At 45.3% G+C, this 23,887-nt stretch overlaps 1 protein-coding gene across 1 annotated transcript in view; it reads right to left on the minus strand.

The window, feature by feature from the left end:
* CTNNBL1 (catenin beta like 1) overlaps positions 1-23,887 on the minus strand; it is a 179,174-nt gene that overhangs the window by 12,205 nt on the left and 143,082 nt on the right. The window contains exons 12-13 of the mRNA XM_047771120.1: positions 14,791-14,888; positions 13,268-13,348 (exon numbers count right to left, since the gene is read on the minus strand). Coding sequence (XP_047627076.1) covers positions 13,268-13,348; positions 14,791-14,888 — 179 coding nt within the window. The remainder of the gene's footprint in view (positions 1-13,267; positions 13,349-14,790; positions 14,889-23,887) is intronic.

The raw sequence follows: 23,887 nt of genomic DNA on the forward strand, positions 1-23,887 counted from the left end.
TACTCCTTCTTGACTCTTTGGTGCTGGCCTCCAGAAATAACCTCTCCACAAGACATGCTTAACACTCTTTCCCTTCCAAATCAAGCTAGTGCAGGGAAGAGGTCCCCCTTCCTCCACAATTCTGTCTTGGTAGCCTGGTGAGGGCACAGGTACCCAATCTATGTGTCCCTTTTGTCTTACATTTTGGCAGATGCAAAATGCTGCCAACCTTTCCATCTCCTTCGATAAGTTCAACACTCCTTCAAGGCCAAAGTCCCTAATGAGTGACAAGGGCCTCTCTCCTAAACGTTTGTTACCCCAGAACTATGAGGTTTGCTGTCCCCATGTCTATTCCTCTCTCGTGGATTCTTAAAAAAAAAAAAAAAGCTTTATTTCGATAACAGATCACCCACCATACAATTCACCCATTTAAAGTGTACAATGTAGCAGCTTTTAGTACAGTCGGTGTTGTGCCACCATCATCACAGCCACTGTGGTACATTTTCCTTCCCTGCCACTCCCACAGCCCCCCACCTCTAACAAAAGAGTTCTTCCCCCCAGCTCAAGGCCTTTACTGCCTTCTTTCCTAGAGATTCTGGGGTACCACTCGAGCCAACACTATTTTATTTAATTTTTTAATTAATTTTTTTTTTGCTGCATCCATGGCATGTGGAAGCTCCCAGGGCAGGGATTGAACCCGTGCCACAGCAGTGAACTGAGCCTCAGCAGTGACAATGCCAGATGCTTAACCTGCTGAGCCACCCGGGAACTCCACAGTCAACACTATTATTATTATTATTATTATTGTCTTTTTAGGGCCACATGGGTGGCATATGGAAGTTCCTAGGCTAGGAGTCGAATCAGAGCTGTAGCTACCAGCCTCCACCATAGCTAGATGGGATCCAAGTCACGTCTTTGACCTACACCACAGCTCTCAGAAACACCAGATCCCTAGTCCACTGAGCAAGCCCAGGGATTAAACCCACATCCTCATGGATACTAGTCGAGTTTGTTATTGCTGAGCCACGATGGGAACTCTGCAAGGCTATTTTTAAGGTAGTGCTACCGCAAAGCCTTCTCTGATTATTTAAGGAAAAGACCTCCTCCTTTCCAAAATTCCTGAGAGCACCCTGCTGGGCCGCTCCATGACACAACCTCTTCTTGCGTATTCACGCTGCTTTCAGGCCTCATCAGCTCTCCTTGTATCTATCACCCCTTTGTTTCATGAGAGTAGACTATGAGCTCTGTAAAAGGACTGGTTTTGTCTTCACATCCCCAGCTCAGTAAACATCCATGCAGTGAATGAAAAGAAAAAGACATCTCTGTTTTAGGCTGTCAGCTCTCAGGAGTCAGAACTGGGTGAGGGACTTACTCTGCACGACTAGCAGACTGTCTAGGAAGACAGGTGCTTGAACACACGCTTTTGATGACAACGATCCATTTCTTCATCCTGTCAGGGGGCTTATGGCCATGGTTTCCTGACAGCTCAGGCGCCCGTCAGCGATAGGAGCCCCTGGGACCCTGCTCTCCACTCTCCCAGACTGCAAGGACTTGCCACTGTGGTCATCAATCTCCAACCGGAACCCCTGAGACTGTTTAGATGCAGATAATGGGCTTCTTTATTTGCCCAGGGGGCCAGCCTGTAGCAACACAGGCTACTTTTCATCTCACTCCTAAAGGCCTCTGTCTGTGAGGCGAAAGAGGGCTCTAGACTTACCAGGCCCTCTCCACGGCCTGGCGAGTCACCACCACTAATTCACAGCTTCATTTAGTAGCAAATTCCTTGGTAATCTGGCAATAGCGTTAATGTTCACGAGGTAGTCATGGAGCACTGGCCTGATGTCCGAGGAGTTTAAAAATAGAAGGGCCTCTTTAGTTTCTCATTTACTCGTAATCATAACTTCCTGCTCCAGAACTCCTAAGTGCTCAGCAGCTGGGGGCACAGGAAGGAGAATTACTCTTGACTTCCACTCATGCAGAAAAGCATTTGCTGCTAAGACTTCACATTTCTATGATGCTGTAGAGTCTAAAGAGTTATTATATATATGGTCCTTACTACCAAATTTAAAGAGAGCAGGGAAGGGGTTATTAATCCCATTGTACAAATTAGAATCCAAGGCACACAGAGGTTAAGTAAGTTGCTCATAACTACATAATTACCAGTTACTAGAATATGGACTCCCGGGGGACAGAATCCTGTCTCATTCATCTCAGAGACGGAAACGAATACCACGAAGCGGAGTGTTCAGCTCCGGACACGGCTTGGTGTCAAGTGCTTGGGGACAGGGACACCCTTCTAGGGATTGCGTTAAGGCAGAAAAGAAATGAAAATGGAGGTACGGGGATACCCTGGACTTCACTGCCGAGGGGCTACCCACTCTGGAGGAACAGCTAATTTTTACTGAGGGCTTGTTAATTAAGTGTCAGGCATCTACCCCGACTCCTTTCCTGCTCACAGATAGCGGGAGGTAGGGGTTATTAGCCCCCATTTCAGGTGAGACAACTGACTCAGGTGGAACAACCTCCCCAAGGCTAACGGGTAGCAGAACAGGGATTCAAATCCAGGTCTGCTCTTTTCCTAACACCATGCTTGCGTAGGAAGATCTCAGAGCTGTTTGGAGAACACAGGAAGATACTAAATAAGAGCGGTAAGAAAGCTTAGGGATGGAGTTTAGCGAAATGAAGTTTCTCCAGTTAGGTCAGAAGTGCCCCGGTGATCGTACCTTTAGTGCACTCTTCCCCACAATCTCCTCTTCTTTTAACCAGACGTGCTGTACCTTCCAGTTTCTCTAAATACTGTCAGTGTAGAAAAGATGGACCCAAGAGAGCACTGCCAAACTCTATTTTTTCCACTCTCCTCAGAACTTCAAGACTCTGACAACATTCAACTCGACATTCCACTTTTAGACACACGGCCACATGATTTGAAAGTGAAATTTTCAAGTGCAGATCTGAGATGTGACTATAGCTCATCTCCAAGAGAGGCATCACCATCAGTGCACTAAGCATGCACAGAGATGAAACAGAGATTGGCTTCTGAGACGAAGTTTCTGCCCTGACAGTTTTAGGAGCATCACAGAAAGCAGCATGCAGAGAAGGTGACTGCTGTCAGGATAGCACCTCATCCAGCCTGTTACAACTCGGTGGCATGGAATATGTACTGCTGAGTGGGTTCAGGGAAGTTGAGCACAAATGTGTTCTCCATGTTTAAAGGGAAATACAAGAAGCAGGGTATGCATTATTCTGAGGGAAAATAAGCATGCTTGGGTACAGTTTTTTAGGCACATCTTCTCAAGTTTTGGTCTGTCTTAAATAGAAGTGTGGGGGGGGGTATGTCCCCTTTATTATCCACCCCTGTCTTACTATGAGTGACCAGAGTCAGTTTCTTATAAGCAAATGAATGAGTTTTTGGTTCCTGTTCTGGGTTTCTAAGACAAGAGGTAAAAATCTGATCTTGAGATAAGGGTGTGATGTGGTTCTTTGGATTTCGGAGTGTGAGGAAGAAGAACTACAGCTGACAGAACCAAGCAGATGGGATCAGACCCCAGCTCCAATACCACCTATGCGTCTTTAGACCAGTCATTTAACTCTTCTTGGCCTCAGCTTCTTTGCTTGGATATAAGAAGCTGAACCGGATCAGGGGAGGGAGAAAGGGTTTATGAGGGCCAGCTCTAACCCATGGCACGGCTGTGGAGGACCACGCCGGAAAAGGGTTGTGAAGCCAACTGAAGCTCAGTGGGCGAAGAACACTGAAATCACTCCGTACTGTTGATGCTAACTGCAGGTTGGGGAGTCTAGGGGGCTGATCTTTGTTTTCCCTAATCTAGTCTTCTGGAAGGCTCCTTTTAGCTTTGATAACCTGTGGCACATCTAGGCCTGCGGCACCTTCATAACCAGATGGAGTGGGCTTTCGTTTGCATGTGAGTCAATGAAGCTGTTGACGGACAGTGCTCCTAGACAGTCAGAAGGGCCACTGTGAGAAATGCCACAAGGAGGAGTCACAAACTGTCACCTCAGCAGGATGTGACAGCTAGCACTGACAATTAGCTCACCCTCTCATCAATAAATTAAACTTCCTTCTAAGAGACAACCTTTGGATCTGCTGTTACAGTAGACAGGCTATTTTAAAAACAATTTGGGCCATGTACATCGAGTGCTCTTAAAATGGGAATAAGATTAATAGAGATTAAAGAGAAATTCCTGGAAACTCCTGTAAGGCACAGCGGGTTAAGGATCCAGCATTGCCATAGCTGTGGCGCAAGTTCATCTGTGGCATGGGTTTGATCCCTGGCTGGGAACTTCCACATGCTGTGAGTACAGCCAGAAAAAAAAAAAAAAAGAGAGAGAGAGAGAGAGAGAGAGAAATTCTAAAAAATCAGTAACCTCCTTAAGTATTGCAAAGATATTGATTGTACTTTATAAAATTTCTAAGTGAAAATCTATATATACATTGAATTGCATTTGAAATAAGACAGGAGAGTTAAGATTTAAAGGATGTCTTCGACAAATTAATTCATTCAACTCTAAGCTTTGAGAAGATTGAAGGTGATGTCCTCTTTGTGAAGCAATGACAACTCAACATCCACATACAGCATTTTCCACTCTTCAAAGCAGAGTATCTGCATTAACCTCACTTGCCAGGTAAGCCCTGTGTTAGGTACGTACAGCAAATATCATTTTCAGAAAAGTTGAGATAGATGTCAAATGACTGTCACTGAGTTTCAGTTGGAGACTTGACTGGAACATGCTTTCCTAGTCCAAGACCTTTATCTGTTAGCCCTTTCACTCTGACAAGGGATGGGTGGCGAAAATGGAAGAATAACAATAGCGAAATTTCCTGGGTGCTTACTCTGTGCCAGGCACTGTGCTAAGCCCTTTCATGGATTTCTCCTTTTTCCTTAAATCTAAGGAGGTAAGAACCATTACTATGTCCACTTTCAAATGAGAAACTGAGGCTTAAAGAGGGGAAGACTCTCCTAAGGTCACAAAGCTCACAGCTGAGTAAGTGTTGGTGACAGGATAAAAACCCACACATAGGCTCCAAGTCTATGACAACCTCCATAGTTCAAAGAAGGAAAAAACCTTTGTTTTACAGACCTTTTCGGATATCAGCATGTGAGCAAATAGAGGCGATCTTTTTCTTTATGCCAACCAGTAGCATTAAACGTAAGGTCATCTAGCTTCTTGTCCTGTCTTTTTCTACACACTGAAGAAACTTTTTTTTTTTTTTTAATTTCATGGTTGCACCTGCAGCATATGGAAGTTCCTAGGCCAGGGATGGAATCGAGTCTCAGCCGCTGTTCCATAGCTGTGGCAACATCAGATCCTTTTAAGTCACTGTGCTAGGCCAGGGATTGGAACCCCCCCACCCCCAGCCCCGCCCCACTGTAGTGACCTAAGCTGCTGGGTTGGATTCTTAACCTACTATGCCACAGTGGGAACTCTAAGAAACTTTTAAAAAAGAGGGGGGTGGGAATCTATAACTAGATCAGAAAATTCCACATGCAATTTGGAAGAGTTAAAAAAAATGAAAGATGCTCTGAAACGTTTTATTTTGTTCATTCCATAAGAGAGGGCTAGAATAAAAACTTAGATGGTAATTCAGTGAATAGCGCATTAAGCAGAACAGATTGCAATTCACAGCAGCAGAAGCCTGTTTGGGGGCTGCTAAAATAAACAGATTCATCTCTGAAGATACACAAGGAGGTGGTATGTGTGGCTCAAGGTGCCATTTCTGCAGGGCTGTGTGTGTGTTTCTCCCCTCCCCCAGCCACGTCCTCACTTTACATGTTATCAGTCTTCGGGAGCACTAGCAAATCACTGCCTTTCCAGGCGCCTCTATCTCTCTCCGCAGGCAAGTTGCAAGCCTCCAAATGAGTGTGTGGATGCCGTCTCTAATCTGCCCCTGACAAGCAGCGAGCTGCTCCCGGCTGATGGAAGGAGACAGTCATAAAAGAAGCTGCTATGACGCTAACAGGAATCCCTCTTTTCTTAACAGGGGAGGGCAGACTCCGAACACCAGCAGGGGTCACAGTCACTGTCTGTAGTCATGGGCAGGAATTGCCCCACCATTTAGCAAAGACCAATTTTCTTTTTTCTTTCAAAGCATGGGGAGAATTTAAACCATGGCAGAGATAGGTTAAGTGGAGATGGGGGAGACACACACACCAGCAAAACCAAATCTTCTGCCAAGAGCTTCTAAGACATGGCAGACTGTTGGAGAGGGCGCCTGGGGACTGCAGGCCATTTCCTGTGGGGAAACAGTGGCTGGAGAAATAGCCAAAGAGATTTTTCCTTCTTTCTTTTTTCCTTTTTTTTTTTTTTTCTTTTTGAGACCACACAGCTAACTGAGAGCGTCTCTGATAAGAATCCAAAGATACAGGCCAGAGTCTGCCCACAGAGAAGAAAATGACTAGGTGTTATGCCAGCCTTAACGCACGAGCGTGTGCCAGGCTTTTACAAACAATCTCATTAATCTTCAAAATGACCCTCTAATAAAGCGACCATGAAAACTAACACACACAGGGCACAGCATTTCCCCCCACCAAAAAAACCAGAATTTGTATGGGGGCAGAGGTGGGATTTCATGTTCATGGGTTCATGTTCCTTCTATGGTGCCATGATGCCTCCATCACAGATGTGCCTTCAACTTCTTTTTTTTTTTTTTGGCCTCTCTCTAGGGCCGCTCCTGTGGCATATGGAGATTCCCAGGCTAGGGGTTGAATTGGAGCTGTAGCCACCGGCCTACACCAGAGCCACAGCAACACGGGATCCAAGCCAAGTCTGCAACCTACACTACAGCTCATGGCAACGCCGGATCCCGGATCCTGAACTCACTGAGAAGGCCAGGGATGGAACCCGCAACCTCATGGTTCCTAGTCGGATTCGTTAACCACTGCGCCATGACGGGAACTCCAGATGTACCTTCAATTTCTAAATTTACTTTAAACAAACAAACAAAACAACCAGACTACTCACTTGAATTCTGACAACACATACGCCAGCCAGGAGCGAACAGGGCTTCCGCAAAGTCAGAATTAGGGGTAGGAAGTGTGGATTCCACCGAGAGAGAATGAGAGAAGCTCAACCGAGGGCCCCAGGCCACGCTGCAAGGTAGGTGGCAGAAGTGACAGACCAGATTCAGGTCTCCCAGCTTCTCCTCCAATGGTAGAAAGGATGACGTGAGAGGGAAAGGGGCGGGCAGAGAGGCAGGAGAGAGGGAAACACTCCAGCCCCGCCCCGCCCCCATCTCTGGCTTCGACGGGCTGTAAGCTGTGTTCTGCCAAATTCGCAGGCTGAGAAGTTTGAGAACCACTGTTTAAAGAACAGCTGAGAGGAACTCTCAGCAGGATTCCCCCTTTTTTAAGCTTGCCCCGGAGCTTCCAACGCAGTTAGCAGAAGAATAGATGGCACACCTCCCAGTGCTTCATGAGCACGTATCCCACACGTTCATTCCGGAGCTTTACCCTCTTTGTGCAAATCTTTAAATGAGTTTCAAATACTAAGGAAATAGTCACAGTCTGTTTCAGACAGCAAGTCCTGTGGATACTGTTTCATTACAAGGAGCCCATCTTTCTCTTTCCAGGATAAAGCCTGGGATGATTTGACTGTGGCAAAATTAGCATGCAATTTGTAAGTCATTACGGTGCAAAGTATGTGGCGAGAACACTTGATGGAACAAACCTGCTGAGAGTCATTTTCCCAGGAACTAAAAAAAGGAAAACCTCTCTCCAAGGCTGTCCCTTCCTCTTGTAAAATCCCTGCCAGTACCTATATAATTACGGCTTACTTCTGACACTCAGAAGCCTGGCATCTCCATACACTTAACCAACAGAAGCCAGAAGGAACCCCTGTGAAGCATCTTCCCGCAAGGGGGACGTTGGTATTTTCTGGACTTCATGTTGCTTGGGGAGTCAGGTGAAATCTGCTGAGACAAGCACCCTGGGTATTTACAGATCACAAAGAACTGCTGCTCACTAGAAGAGTCGTAAGAATTACATGCCCTTTAAAAGTTCAGGTCAAATCTTGTTAACTGGGAACCCCAAGGGTATGTTCAGATATGCTGTGGCCTTGCAGTCACATGGACACTGAATATAACATGAAAGCAGTGGGCAACTGCCCAAGACGTGCAAGTCTTTGCTGGTGACAGATTACGGCAGCAACGCGATTTGAACAGAGTGGGTATAAAATTATGAGTAAATCCTGTAGACTCTTCTAAAAAGGAGTGTTTTTCTGTTATACCATAGAATCTACATAGCTGTCTTTGAGTATTTTTGATGATTGTGCTAATCACAGTAAAAATTAAGGTTAAAAATGAGAGTTTAGATAAGATGTAAAACACCCAGGACCCTCTATTTTCTTTCATACTCATGGACATATATTAGTTTTATCTCATGAGTAGTAGTCCTTCATTTACTGCATGTTAATCACCATGTAAGTCCTACGAGTATGATGAACAAGAGAGATTACAGTCCCAGGGACGGAGAAAACAAATAAGATAATTACAGGTTATGCAGAAGCACGGGTGATGGAGGCGCTCACTGAAGAGCTCTCTGAGGGGGTGACATTTAGGCTGAGATCTGCAGGAGGAAGGAACACCGGCATGAAAAGAGGCAGGACAGAGGGAGAAGCGAATGCAGAGGAGGAAGTTAGCGCTTGGCAGCAGGAGAGGAAGTTGGTGATGACACCAAATCTTTTTTTTGGTCTTTTAGGGCCATACCCGGGGCACATGGAGGTTACCAGGCTAGAGGTCTAGTCAGAGCTGCAGCTGCCACCCTAAGCCACAGCCACAGCAATGCCAGATCCAAATTGCATCTATGTCCTACACCACAGCTCACGGCAACACCTGATCCTTAACCCACTGAGTAAGGCCAGGGATGGAACCTGCATCCTCATGGATATTAGTTGGGTTTGCTACCACTGAGCCATGACGGGAATTCCAGATTACACAAACTCTTTTTTTGTTTGTTTGTTTGTTTTTTGGTCTTTTTAGGGCCGCACCCATGGCATATGGAAGTTCCCAGGTTAGGGATCTAATTGGAGCTGTTGCTGCCAGCCTACACCACAGCCACAGCAACGCCAGATCCAAGCTGCATCTGTGACCTACACCACAGCTCACAGCAATGCCAGATCCTTAACTCACTGAGCAAGGCCAGGGACAGAACCTGCAACCTCATGGTTCCTAGTCGGATTCGTTTCCACTGTGCCAAAACAGGAACTCCAAGATTACACAAAATCTTGAGGTACCAGGGAAGTAAGCAAATATGTGTTTATGTAATGGGGTGGTGGTCTAAACAGTCTTTACAGAGAAAAGAAAACTAAAGTTTCTCTGGCCACTTCTACAGGCCAGGACCTGTGAAGGCAGCTTTGACGTGTGTTATATCAATGTCAGCAAATTCCTAAATAAGTCATTTCTCACACTTCTGCAGCTTGGGACATATACCTTAGAAAGAAGGAAATAAGGCAAGAAAGCTGGGGTATTTAGGCTATCTGCCTGCAGCTGCAGAACCGAAGAAGCCTGGCTCTAAAATCCGTGTTGCCCCCTCATGCCTTCTGCTCCTGGGATGTAACACCACACGCCCCAAACTTAACGTGGTTTCCCATTGCCCCCCTCCCCCACCTTGCTCCTCTTCCTTTCTAGTCTGGAAACACCCTATGTGTCTCTTCTTTTTAAGGTTCAGCTCAAATTATTCCTCATCCACAAAACTGTTAAGACGGCCTCCCCCTGCTCCCTGGATTCCCCTAGCTCTCAGCAGCGGCAGCGCTCCTGGGCCCATTCCTCTTTTGGCACGTCCACCTGTGCCCACCCCCAGCCTGCGCCTCGCCTAGGGCCTTGCACAGAGCAGGTGCCTGAGAAACGTTTGCCAAACGACTGGATTCTTTCCAGTGAATCTTGGTCAAGTGCAAACCACACTTGCACTGTGCCCATGGGGGTGTGAAGTTTGCAGGGAAGAAAGTGGCTCTGAGACGCTAAAAATGCCAATACCCGATCGCTCTTATTGTGGTCAACACCTGACCTTGTTATTTCAAGGGTTTTTTTTTGTTGTCGTAGACTTGGCACAAAGTATCCGAGATATTTATTCATTGCTGATCTGACAGTCAATGTCATCAAATGCTGGAGAAATAAGTATTCAAAGTCAATGAATATTTGCTGACTCCCCAGTGGGTACAGGACATCCAGTGGGTACAGGACATCCAGTGGGAGGTGGGGTGAGGCAACAAATTATTTACGACTGAAGAGAGAAGACTGCGTGAAGGAGAGACGGGAGAGAGGTTGTTTTGTTCTGAGTCACTTTATACCTGCAAGGTGGCTTCATCTGGCAGGATGGAGCCTGAGTGCTGGCCCAGAGCACTGCTCACAAATGCATCACTCACCCCCCACCTGCCCTGACTCTCTGAGCAGCACTGAGGCTGCTGAGTACTAATAGCCTGGGAATGTTTGCCAGGGCCCAGCAAAACGGCCTTGGCATCGAGGAGACAGATGTTTGTCAGGGAATGGCAGGGGCCCCACGCCTGTGGCACACAGAAACGCCGCCGATGCTGGGGGGAGGGCTGCAGTTATTATTCTCCGTCAGTGCTAATCAATTTCACACCCTCTTCAGTGCTGGTAATAGATAATCTTGTGGGAAGCAGGCCAAGTTTCCTAACTTGCTGCATGCAACCTGCTCCCTGACACCCAACAGCTTACTCTGGTCATCCTCAAAAAAAAAGAAAAAAAGAAAAGAAAAGAAAGAAAGGAAAAAAAAAAAAAAAAACAACAAACCACAACCGAAAAACAAAAACTAAAGTTGATTCCACCTTCACCTTACATGAGGCATCTGATGGTACCAATGCTCTGGTCTGCTAGGACAGCTCCTTCTGGGATATCCGGCAAGCAGGATGCTCTTAGGACTGCCCGGCTCACTTAAAAGTTACACAAGGCTCCAAAGGAAGCTAGGGAAATCCAGCAAGAGCAGCAGCTCTTACTTACGGAGCAAGCTACTTCACATACGTCATGTAGTCTTCATCACAGCTCTCAAAGGAGGTGTTATGTCCATTTTACAGATGAGAAAACCAAAGCTCAGAGAGGTCGACTCATCTGTCCAGGGTCTCAGAGCTAGGAAGTGGTAGAGCTCAAATTCAAATCCAGGCTTGGGAGTTCCCGTCGTGGCACAGTGGTTAACGAATCCGACTAGGAACCAGGAGGTTGTGGGTTCCATCCCTGCCCTTGCTCAGTGGGTTAACGATCCGGTGTTGCCATGAGCTGTGGTGTAGGTTGCAGATGCGGCTCGGATCCCAAGTTGCTGTGGCTCTGGCGTAGGCCAGAGGCTACAGCTCCGATTAGACCCCTAGCCTGGGAACCTCCATAGGCTGCGGGAGTGGCCCTAGAAAAGGCAAAAAGACAAAAAGACAAAAAAAAAAAAAATCCAGGCTTATCTGACCCCCTGCCTCACGCGCATCTTTTCTGCCAGGCTGCTGCCCCTCCACACAGAAGACAGTCGCTGATCAACCTCTCATTGTACTTCGAATCCATTCCATGTTCAAAACAGTTACTAAAGTGTGTTCATCTGAATCTGGGGTGGAGGGGATGGATCTGAGAGATTGCCTTTGCTGACACCGCGTTATAGCTAACAACCGGGGGCCACGCCAGGCACGGTGACAAGGAGTGGCGAGGCAGTGATGGCGAGGTGTTGCCTGCACTAAAAATTCTAGTCATCTGACTCCCAGGTGTTCCTTCTACCACCCTGAAAAATTTCCTTTAGCAGACAACATGGGGGATTCCTTCAGAGCTGGAGTTCTAATTGTTTCATGGCTGTTTCCCTACAAAAGTCTAGGGAAAGCTCAATTTCTTTCTAATTATCACTCTGACAAAGAGAAGGAATATACTATACTACTCTGGCATTTTCACAAGTACTAAGTGTCCACCATGCACAAGTTACTGTCAAGGGAAGGAAAGATGGAAAAGGAAAATTTCATCAAAGAACAAAATGAAGAGGGAGAGGTGTGTGGAATGACAGGACTGTGTGTCAAACGTGCTGGCATCCGAGGTCGAGCCTCGGAATTGAGAGGCTCTGCCATTTACCTTGTAGTAGACTCACCACATACGAGAAGAAAGTCTCCATCAATCCACCAACCACGCAGCAAACATCTGAGGACTAACCAGGTGTAGGAGCACAGGGAAACCACGGGAGTGACCGGCATGGTTACCCATCTCCCGGCATTCATAAATGAAGGTCTGTTTTGCGAGAGGGGTGAGCGGATAAGAAGGGCACAGCCAAGCTCTAGCCTCTCACCCGGGCCTGAGGCACAGCTTGAGGGAAACTCGAGTGGAGTCCCCAGGGTACACAGCTCTGCTGTGGGGCTGGATGGCCCCAATATGGATGGGACAGGTGCGGAAACCGGCTCTCCCACCAGTGAGGTTCAAAAGCCTCAAGTGTATCTTTAAGGCAAGAGGAGTGAAAAGAAAATAGTGATCCAGTAAATGAAGACCACAAGGAAAATGAGGTCTGCTATAGACTGCAAAAGGCAAGAAAAGGAGCGCTTGCAACGTGACCAAAACTGAGGCATGTCTTGTAGGGAAGAGAATAGAAATCGGACATTAACCAATATGAAAATGTGCCCTGATTAAGGAGAGAGATGAGAGAGCTACAGAGGCCAGAAAAGGCAGAGAACAAAACAGAAGCAGGTGAAAAACAGAGGCAGTAGAATAAGCACAGCCCCTCAAGGAAAAAAAACAACAAAACGCCCAACTAGCAGGTTTCATCTCCCTCATCGACCATAAGCAGGTCAGTCACGCTGAACCTGGCAGGCAGGCTCCACCGCAACGCTGCGCTTCCCTCCCTGAGGTGCCTAGGTTTCGTCTGTAAATGGGGGAACTGGATTCGATGACCTCAGAGTTTCCTTTTAGCTCCTATACCTGTGGTCACCCTCCCTTCCCCGGCTTCACCACGACTACAGGAGCCAGCAAGCGCGTGTACCGAGCACGCTCTGCCAGTGTGGGACCAAGTCACAGCACTGCACTGTGGTCGGATTTTCAAAGAGAGGTTCTTTTTGTGTTATCACCCAGACCCTGGGGCAGACCTGGCTTAACCTTCCACACCCAGCCTCTTGAGGGACTTCACTCCTGTTAGAAGAGCAGTTAGAACTACCAGCCGTCTGTCAGCTGCTCAGCTCTTATGACTTGTCAGGTGGCACACGAAGGTGGATGGCACCTTTGCCCTCACCTGTCCTGTGGGGAGGTACGAGGGGCACAAGGGACCCAAACGGAGCGCAAGTCAATGGCCGGCAAAAGACAGGCAAGGATACGTACGTGTTTTTCCCCTTCAATCTTCTTGTCGGCCACCTGCATTGCATCCAGATATTTAAAATGCAGTTCCATCAGCCTGTCAACCTGAAAGAGAGATATTTCACAGGCACGAGTGAGAAGGGAAGAGAATCCCGAGGGCAGGAGAAGAGTGGAGCTCCCATTCATCTCACCATCACGGCTCACAAAGAGGGAGCCGTGCCACCACTTCTTACACTGGATCTGAGCTTCGCTTAGGAAACCACCTGGAAGGGCTCAAAGGGCTGGGCCAGAGCAAAGCAAATACTTAGCATGGATGCAGTCTGAACACAGGCCCATTCCCAAAGGACACTGTGCATTCCTGGCATTTAGGACTTCCACGAATTCAAGTTGTTAAAAAAACAAACAAATAATAAAAATCCAAGTCCCTTCTTGCAAAGAGAAGGAGTTTGGAGTTACATACTTGATATTCACTTAGAACTTTACAGAAATTTCTTTTTTCAAACTGAAACCTTTCATGTTCAGGTTGTGCCCCGGAGCTGATCTTTTTTTAAAAAGGTCTGAGTAAAATCTCTTTAGTTGCTTTTGAGTCAGAAGAGACTGCAAGAGAAACTCCTTCAGCAACTTTAAAAAAGGCCTTGACTTTTGCTTAGCAATATCCTAAAAATAAGGTTTTGCTTTGTTTTTTAAATCAGTTTTAAACTTGGCAAAGTCATGCTTCAAACACGGCCTGAGGAACACTGTGTGGGTTTGAAAGTTTCATTTTCTGCCCTTAAGACTTCCAAAAGATGGAAGGCACACTGTGAAGCCAACCTGGACCTCTTAACCTACCTTTTTACAGGTTGGCACTGCCACGGTTCTTGGCAGCCCTGGTATTTACCCAGGGGCTGGTACTGATTAACAGCAGATGGTGCTTCAACATGGCATCACAGTGCAGGACGACTGTGCCCAAACCTTCGCTGGTTAGCAATCATGACCCTAAGATCTTACATGTTTCAGTTTATGAAGTATTCTCATATCTATTATTTCCTTAAACTTGAGAAAAACCTGATAAGGTGGGCAGGGAAGAGACAGAGCAGCTCTGATTTTAAAGATGAGGAAACTGAAGCACAGGCATTAGATGATGTCACCACAGTGACGTGACTGCTAAGATGTTCTGCATCCTAACCTGATGGTCGATGGCCTTTTTTCTTTTTTTTGGTAAATAAAACATGCACTTATTCATATTAACTACATGGTTTCATTGTATGTTGAGAATTTTTAAAGCACTGACTTGATCTTTTCCTCCTCATCTTAACAAACCATAATGGTACGTTGTTGCCTAAAGAAATGGTTTAAAAATAGTTGGGGTTGAGGGGGGAGGGATGCCTTTAGAGATGAGAAAAGAATAATCAGAGAAAACTTTGAGATCCAAAGCAATGGGGCCAGATACTGGAGAAGAAATTTAGGGGCGGAAATGCTCAAGCCAGCACCTGCAGATCACATCAGGTAGAGAGCCCTTCTCTCCCCGCCGGTCCTCGTCCTATCTTTACAGTCCAACAAGCACCCACCTTCTCGCTGTCATTTTCTGTGAATTTATTCAGAAGCCGGGTTCGCTGCTGCCCTCTCAGGTTCCGCAGGAGGGAAGCCAGGATCGAACAGACATGCTCTGGGTTGGGAAGGAGAAAAGAGAACATGCTGTGATCAGAGCAGTAATTATTACCTCTCTTCAAGCCTGGTCTGGTTCTATTGAAGGAGGAAGAAGTAGGCCTTCCCTGACTGCTGCTATTGATTAATAAGACACGAACCTAAATTGTGTCAATGGAAAACTCAACTGATTTTCACACACGGTGCCAGAAACATATTCAAAAGGGATGAGATCCTCAAGGACAACTTGAGCAAGTGAATCAAAACTAAGAATTTCTAGTCTGCCTGGAATTAATTGAGTTTTATTGCCCACAACAGAACTTCAAACTAATCCTCCCACTTACAGGAAAAAAAAAAAATCTGTGACAAGAGTATGAATACTAACCATGAGGCAAGCACATAATGAACAAATAAGACATGTTCTATAATATTCTCAGATTACCTTATAACTTTCCCAAGTAAATATCCCAGAATTAAATGAGAAATATGATAGGGTCCCGGTGTTATCACTTACATTCCAGTGCGGCTAAAATCCCCATCTCAGGTTTAAAGACATCTGGACAGTAAGTACTTCAAAATGATAATACTGTTTTTTTGAGTTCACATAATCCATGGGCTTCTATTAGGAGATACTATTCTTCTACCCAGAGAAGAAGAGGGTCATTGAAGAGTTTATTATGGGCTTCAGCTGTAAAGAGGTTCTTTTCTTTAAAAAGAATTTTTAAAAATCAAGAATAATAACCTTGAAAAGGAGATGGCAGAAGTCTACCCATGGAAGATGGGCAGAGTAAAGTTTATTTCGAAATAAAATGTCCTTCGTTTGGGCAACAAAAATAATTCTATTTGAAAACTGACTGAAGAACATTTTCACGGCCAAGTCCCCTTGAGTTCTCAAAAAGTCGCTTGACTATTAAACCCACAAGTAAGCATTCCTATGGTAGCACAGACATAATTTTGTCTTTTCTCCCCCCTGACTTTTATCAGAAGCATTCCCTACCATTTCATTTCCCCAGTCTCTTAATGCTACAGTCCTTCAGTCCTTAGACGTCGACCATTCACCTCCTTGGGGATCTCATCTAGTCCCATGGCTTTAAAAACCATTTACAAGCTGACAACTCCCAAACTTGTGTCTATAGGCCAGTCCTGCTCTCCGAATACAGACTCGTGCGTGCCCCTGTCTACCCGCTCTCGCCGGCTGGTTGCCTGACAGGTCCTTTAAACTGAACACGCCCCAAACCAAGCTCCTGACCCTCCTCCTCAGACCTGTCCTCACAGTCTTTCCCACCCAGTTAACGGCAACCAGGTTCTCCAGGTTCTCAAACCAAAAACAGTGGCAATATCCTTGATTCTCTTCTTTCTCACTGTCCCACAGAAGCCTTGACGGCTCTATCTTCAAACTGCGCCCAGAATTCCGTCTCTTCTTACTACTGCCCCGCTGCCGTTACTCTGGTCCACACCAGCATCACCTCTTGCTTGGTCTGCTCAGCAGCCTGGCTGTGGGTCTCTCTGCTTCCGCCCTTGCCCCCTTTGGCCTGATCCCCATAGAGCAGATGACCCTTTAGAATAAAACCTAGTTCAGGCTCTATCACTCCTCTGTGTAAAACCCTCCAATGGCTCCCCGGGCTCATTCAGACTTAATACTGTTTCTAATGTCAGGCATGCTCCTGCCTTGGGGTTTGTACTTGCTTTTTCCCCTGCTGAGATGCTCCTCACCAAAATATCTGCATGGTTCAAGCTTCAAATTTAGTTTTACTCAGCCATCATCTTCTCAGTGAGGTTCTTCCTTGACCATCCTATTTAAAAATGCAGTGCCCCCTGCCTCCCCGCAAAGCAATGCCCCTATTTGAAAATGCAATGCTCCCTGCCCCCTGCAAAGCAATGCCCCAACATCGCCTTTTCCCAAGTCTTATCTACTTAACTTTTTTCTTCAACATTCACTATCTTCTAAAATGCGGTATAATTTATTTATTTGTTTTATTCACTGCTGTCCTTCAATTACAATATAAGCTTCTTGAAGGCAGAGATTTTAGTCTGCTTTGTTCATTGGTATATCCCTGGTCCTACAACAATGCCTGGCACATAGTAGGTGTTTTGGAAATAATAAATGAGAAGAAAGCAGGCTCTCAACACAAGTTTTTGGTGGTGGTGGTAGGGGACTGGACAAACTACTCTTAAATACTGGGCATTTTTCAAATGTCTTTGAATAGTTTTCACCTTTTGTATGTAGTGCCTTTCCCAAGTTCAGAGTAACAGCATTTTTGCATTGGTAATATCCTCTCAAACTATCAATTACAAGATGGTCTTTAAAGGTATTTTGCATTTGGGAGTAAGTGGATGGCTCTTTCTTAGGGAGCCATCAGTTTCAATGAAATGTATCTCATTGGTAGACTCATTTTTTTAAGTAGAAGTAGAAAGTTTTTCTTAAAACATGCTATAGAGGAGTTCCCATCGTGGCGCAGTGGTTAACGAATCCGACTAGGAACTATGAGGTTGCGGGTTTGATCCCTGCCCTTGCTCAGTGGGTTAAGGACCCAGCGTTGCCATGAGCTGTGGTGTGGGTTGCAGATGTGGCTCGGATCCTGCATTGCTATGGCTCTGGTGCAGGCCGGCAGCTACAGCTCTGATTAGACCCCTAGCCTGGGAACCTCCATATGCCGCAAAAGCGGCCCTAGAAATAGCAAAAAGACAAAAAAAAATGCTGTAGAAAGAGGTATTATATACATTCTCAAGACCCCAGGGTCACCCTAATATCTTTCTCTTAATTTTTGTTGTGAAGCTAGGATTGAGGTGACATAATCTCCATCTTGAACAAAAGGAAGGGGTAGGGAACAGGAGTAGGATGAGATGAGGGTATAAAGTGGAGAGTGGACAGAACAGGATCTGTCTTCACAGGAAGGGAAAAAACATCGAAACCCACATGAAGGACCATGAACTAAGGCAGCTCAGCTCAGGGTGACAAAGAATAAAAAGGGAGGTCTTAGAGTTCCCTGGTGGCTCAGTGGGTTGGGTATCCGGCACTGTCACCTCTGTGGCTCTGGTTGCTGCTGTGGCATGGGTGTGATCCCTGAACCCCCCACCCCCACCCCCAGATGTTGTATGCTGAGGGCACAACAACAACAACAACAACAAAAGGGAGGCTCTGGAGGCTCACGTCAGGCAAAGTTCTTTGACTTCTGTGCATATCAAGGAGTGAAGGTTAGAGGAAGGAAAAGTGGGGGAATTAATCAGTTCTGCAATCTTGAGCCAAGCAATTGGATGTGGCTCTGATCTCTTCAGCTGATGAACAGATGTGGGACAGGCAATAAATGCAGTGAATTTTAACAAGCTTAGTTCTGAAACTTTGAAATTACTCAGCATGACAAATGGTAACAACCTTCATGAATATGTGTGTATATATATATAAATATACAACAATCTGACAACCATAAAGGAAAAAAAAAGTCTGCCAGAGAGTTCTCATAGATTATTTGGGCCAAATCTCTTACCGCATCCATGGAAAAATTGAGGCCCAGAGAGAAGTGACGTGTCCACACAACTAACTGGTGAAAGAGGCAGAACTCAAACTTCAGATTACTTAATCACTTACTGACCACTGACCACTTATCTCTGTGCCTGGCCAAGGACTTGATGATCAGGGTCCCCAAGTCACACAGGATCCCTAACCATAAGGAGCTCCTTATGTAACGAGAAAAACAAAACAATAATTACAGTGCAGTGTGACAAGTTCCATCACTGAGGTAGGCAGAAGGGAGCTAGAGAGCACAGAGGAGACATAGCAGACCTAGAAGGATTCCCACTGGAGGTAATAAGCAACCCAAAATCTTAAAACAAAAAAGCCATGGCTGACAACGAGGTAGAGAAGGTAGAGCATTCCAGGCAGAAGGAACAACGTATGCAAAGGCCAGTTTGGATGAAGAGTCACATACGCGACGGGGAGGAGAGGCCAGTCAGGTGGGGAAAGGTTGGAGAGAAAAAGTGACAAGGATCCACCAGCACATTTTAAGCTGGAGAGAGACAAGATTAGTTATGAGCTGAGATCAGTCTTTGGCAGCTAGATTCCCTTTAGAGATCAAGATCAGGAAAATGTTTCTCCTTCTTGATTTTCTGTGCTATTTACCTGGGTTCCCTCTTTGCCTTGGCTATTGAGGAAGCTCAAGCCTTGGCTATTTATGCTCAACCATAGGAATCAATTTCTTTTATTGCTTCATTATTGATTTCTTCCATCCTCCACCAGTGGATTTTAAAATAAAAGCAACAGATGCATACGGTAAGAATTAAACTATACAAAAAAGTGTTCTCAACAAACATTTACTGAGCACATACTAGTATTTTTCTTTTCCCATACACTTCTCACTACCCTATATACTCTACTGTCTCTTTCCATATCAGCACATATTTCTTTTCTTTTCTTTTCTTTTTCTTCTTTTTTTTTTTTTTTTGTCTTTTTGCCTTTTCTAGGGCCGCTCCTGAGGCATATGGAGGTTCCCAGGCTAGGGGTTGAATCGGAGCTGTAGCCACCAGCCTACACTAGAGCCATAGCAATGTGGGATCCGAGTCATGTCTGCAACCTACACCACAGCTCATGGCAACGCCGGATCCTTAACCCACTGAGCAAGGCCAGGGATCGAACCTGCAACCTCATGGTTTCTAGTTGGATTCGCTAACCATTGAGCCACAACGGGAACTTCCATATTTCTCGTTTTTTAAATGACTATCTAGAATTCCACTGAACTTATTTATAATCTAACTAATGCCCAATCATGGATATTTTAGGTGGTTTCCAGTTTTGGGTTGTTTGTTTTGTTTTTGCTATTAGAAACAATGCTGCAATGAACATCCATGTACACATATTCTGGCGTGTATACATTTATTTCTGGCACAGGAACGCTTTTGCATGCACAGTCTTATGGCAAATTCCTACCAGTGGAATTAGCGAGTCAAAATACATACTGACATAAAATGCTGTAAGACATAAAATGTTGTAAGACAAAAACTGTCTTCCAAGAAAACTGTACTAATTAACTTCCATTCTCGGTATGTGTGTATATATGTGGTGTGTCCATACAAAAAGCTTTAATGATTACCTTTGAACTTAGTAAGAACGGCTTATGTTTTGGACTCAGACAACATGTGTTCAAATCTAACCTCTCACCACCTGCTCAAGGACAGTATGTTAATTAACCAGTATGTGTGTTTATGTACGTGTAGTGTGCGTACATATACCACATACACCTATATCATACATATATACATACATACCCCCCCCACATACATATACATGTACTGAGAACAGAAGAATAATTTTGTATCTGTATTTTATTTTATTTTTGTCTTTTTGCCATTTCTTGGGCTGCTCCTGAGGCATATGGAGGTTCCCAGGCTAGGGGTTGAATCGGAGCTGCAGCTGCCAGCCTACGTCAGAGCCACAGCAACGTGGGATCCAAGCCACGTCTGCGACCTACACCACAGCTCACGGCAATGCCAGATCGTTAACCCACTGAGCAAGGGCAGGGATCGAACCCGCAACCTCATGGTTCCTAGTCGGATTCGTTAACCACTGCGCCACGATGGGAACTCCCTCGTATCCGTATTTTAAAAGAGTAACCCTGTTTTCTTTTTTTTTTTTTTTTTGTCTTTTTGCTATTTCTTTGGGCCGCTCCCGCGGCATATAGAGGTTCCCAGGCTAGGGGTCAAATTGGAGCCACAGCCACCGGCCTACGCCAGAGCCACAGCGATGCAGGATCCGAGCCGTGCCTGCAACCTACACCACAGCTCACGGCAACGCCAGATCGTTAACCCACTGAGCAAGGGCAGGGACCGAACCCGCAGCCTCATGGTTCCTAGTCGGATTCGTTGACCACTGTGCCACGACGAGAACTCCTAAAAGAGTATCTGTTTTCTTATATCCTCACTCAGACTGGATATTATCCAACTAAGAAATCATGAAACTTTGGTAGGTGAAAAATGGGATGTTCTTTGGATTAGCATGTTTTTGTTTTGTTATGAATAAGATTAAATACCATTTTTGATGTTTACTGACCATTTAGAATGCTTTCTGTGTGAACTGACTGGCCTTATCCTTTGCCAATTTTGATTTCTATGTGCTCTTTGTAAAATTAGGAATATTACCCTTTTGCCTTACACGTTGCAAATATTTCCCCCAGTTTGACATTTGTCTTTTGACAAATTCTTACTCAAAGCCAAGATTTAGTATTACCACATTGTTTTGCTGTAAGTTGTTTCAAATTCCTATTTGAAAGTAAGCAGGGTACAATAATAACTGTCATCGATTTATTGTGTATCGATGACAGTAGGCTTATTTGAGTCTGCACACAATTTTTTTCATTAAACCTTCACTACTAAGCTATGAAAAAGGTACTCTTCTCGTTTCTGTTTGATGTCAGAGCAAGTGGTGGTGGTAGCTTAGATCTGAATCCATGTTTTCTGACTCCCAAATGCAAGCTTTCCCACTAGGTTACATACTTCCCACATATAAAAGGTAATCGTTTCCAAGTATTTGATGAAGGAAGATAAAAGAGATCAGAAAGCCTGAAAATATGCTGCATGTGGGGGCTCACTGTGTCTGAAAAAGAGACCTTATGTAAATGCAGATCAACAAAAAATTCACAGTTCTAATGAGAGGAAAAAGAAGGAAAAGGCCACCTGGAGGTAAGACATGAACAACCTCTCTTTTCTCTTTTACTGGTTTACTCTTTCCTAAAGCACTTTCTAGCAGAGTCCAAATAAAGAAGAGACTTTGAGTTTTGGGTGGTTCCACAAATACTGAACCAGAATTTCTCAAGAAATCTTCCTATCAATCTTGCTGAGTAAGACAGATGAGAAAGAGTTATAAGAGAATGTTCTTTATATACCTCAACAAGATGGGCTGTGGGGTGCTGTGGCAGAGAGAGGGTGGCAGGGGCTATAACTTTCAAAGAGGAAAATGTAATATACAGAGTAATATACAGAAGAATCTTTTTTTTTTTTTTTTTTTTCCCTGGAACTATATCATATTAGCATGTATTTCTACAGTTCGTTCCAGTCTGGAGCAGGAGACACCTTGGTCAATTGAGGTGGCATACTAAGAAAAAGTGATATTTCTCTATTTGTTTGGGATTTTAAGTAAAGGACAGATTGTCCATTTCAGGAGACCTAGCTCTGTCTATGTTCTTTCCATCTCTCTCCCTCTCTCTCCCTCTCTCCCTCCCTCTCTCTCTCTCTCTCTCTCGGTACTGTGGCTGGCCGTAGGTCACTGGTGCCTGCGAGAGAGGAAAACATTTCATCCACCCCAAGTTTTGTGTGCATCAGCGCACGCACACTAACACACGGTTTCATTAACCACTAATAAATGTAGCTTCCCTAGGAACAGATTTCAGCCCAAGGTGGTGTCAATTTTTCATGCACCAAGGAGATGGGGAGAGCTGCTGGCACAGAGAGCAGGGGAGATAACAGGTTTATCTGCTGGCCAACACCACTCAGCTGCTCTGTCATTTCGACAGGATAAAATGAAGGTGAGCGATGGCTATGGAGCTGTCAATGCAGACAGGGTGGATGTGGTGGCTTCCACCGCAGAGAACAAGCTCTAAGGCAGGGCCCAGGAAGAGCAGAGCAAACATGTACACACACACACATTAAAGGAATCCCCAGGGTTCCAGAGAGGGGAAGGCCAAACAAGCTTATACTTTGAAGTCGCTACCTAAGGGGTCTTGGTGGAGTATTAGAGAGCCAGTAATGAGACTGTATGCCCTGTCTGCTGGGCATCTTGCTCAACAGTCAGATCACTGGCTGCTTCAGACACTAATTAGTGAAACTGCCTAGAGGGCTGGTTCTGGCTTATTCTTCCCCTAGTTCAAATTTCTTCAGGGCCTCTCAAGAGTGATTAGCAATGGGTATATGCAAGGGGGTAAAAATTTGATTCTCTAGGGCCAGTTAGACCTCTGTAGAGTTAGAGTAAGAATCAGAACATCTCTTGGATTTCGAGTATAGACACAATAGCGCTGATAAGGAATGTGATTTGCTTCTCGTCAAAAGTAACTTTCTAGGAGTTCCCGTCGTGGCGCAGTGGTTAATGAATCTGACTAAGAACCATGAGGTTGCGGGTTCGATCCCTGGCCTTGCTCAGTGGGTTAGCGATCCGGCGTTGCCGTGAGCTGTGGTGTAGGTCGCAGATGCAGCTCGGATCGCGCGTTGCTGTGGCTCTGGCGTAGGCCGGTGGCTACAGCTCCGATTCAACCCCTAGCCTGGGAACCTCCATATGCCTCAGGAGCGGCCCAAGAAATGGCAAAAAGACAATAAATAAATAAATAAATAAATAACTTTCTAGGCTACAGAAACCTAGATTTGCAATTTGTCTTTTTTTTTTTTTAAATCATGATAAACACTTTAGAGAATGTGATGAACCCTTATAATGCTATCCCCTCCAAAACATGTACACAAATGTCACATTTCTTTTTTTTTTCCTTTTTCTTGTTTTAAACAGCCGCATACTCAGCATACGGAACATTGGATCCACTGTAACTCACTGGGCAGGGCCAGGGATTGAACCCATACCTCTGCCACAATCAGAGCCATTGCAATCTGATTCTCACCCCACTGTGCCACAGCAGAAACTCCACAAATGCACATTTCCGTGGAATTTCAGAGTGTTTCCATCTCTTAGGGATGGCTCCTTGAGTTAAGAACCCATAGTCTAGTTCAGCCAGATAAGAGGTCTTTCCAGAATGGCACAACCAGGCTGTGGCAGTCACTCTAACCAGCCTCTTACAGCATGTGACGTTTTTGTGAAGAATGAGGTGGAACAGCATTTCCCATCCTAATTTCTAAACAAGCATGATCCAAATCCCAATAGGTTACCACCACTTTTCTGTGAGGAGAGCTATTCATCCACAGACAGGCCTGTAAACGTCCTACTGCTGAGGGGTACACTGAGAGGCCTGACTCCCGGGACCTGCTCCAAGAATGCCAACAAGTGCATTCATACACTTGCAAACTAATTATGCGAGGCTTTAGGATCAGACAGAC

Source organism: Phacochoerus africanus, chromosome 3, assembly GCF_016906955.1.
Source record: "Phacochoerus africanus isolate WHEZ1 chromosome 3, ROS_Pafr_v1, whole genome shotgun sequence".
In the NCBI taxonomy this organism is placed as follows: domain Eukaryota; kingdom Metazoa; phylum Chordata; class Mammalia; order Artiodactyla; family Suidae; genus Phacochoerus; species Phacochoerus africanus.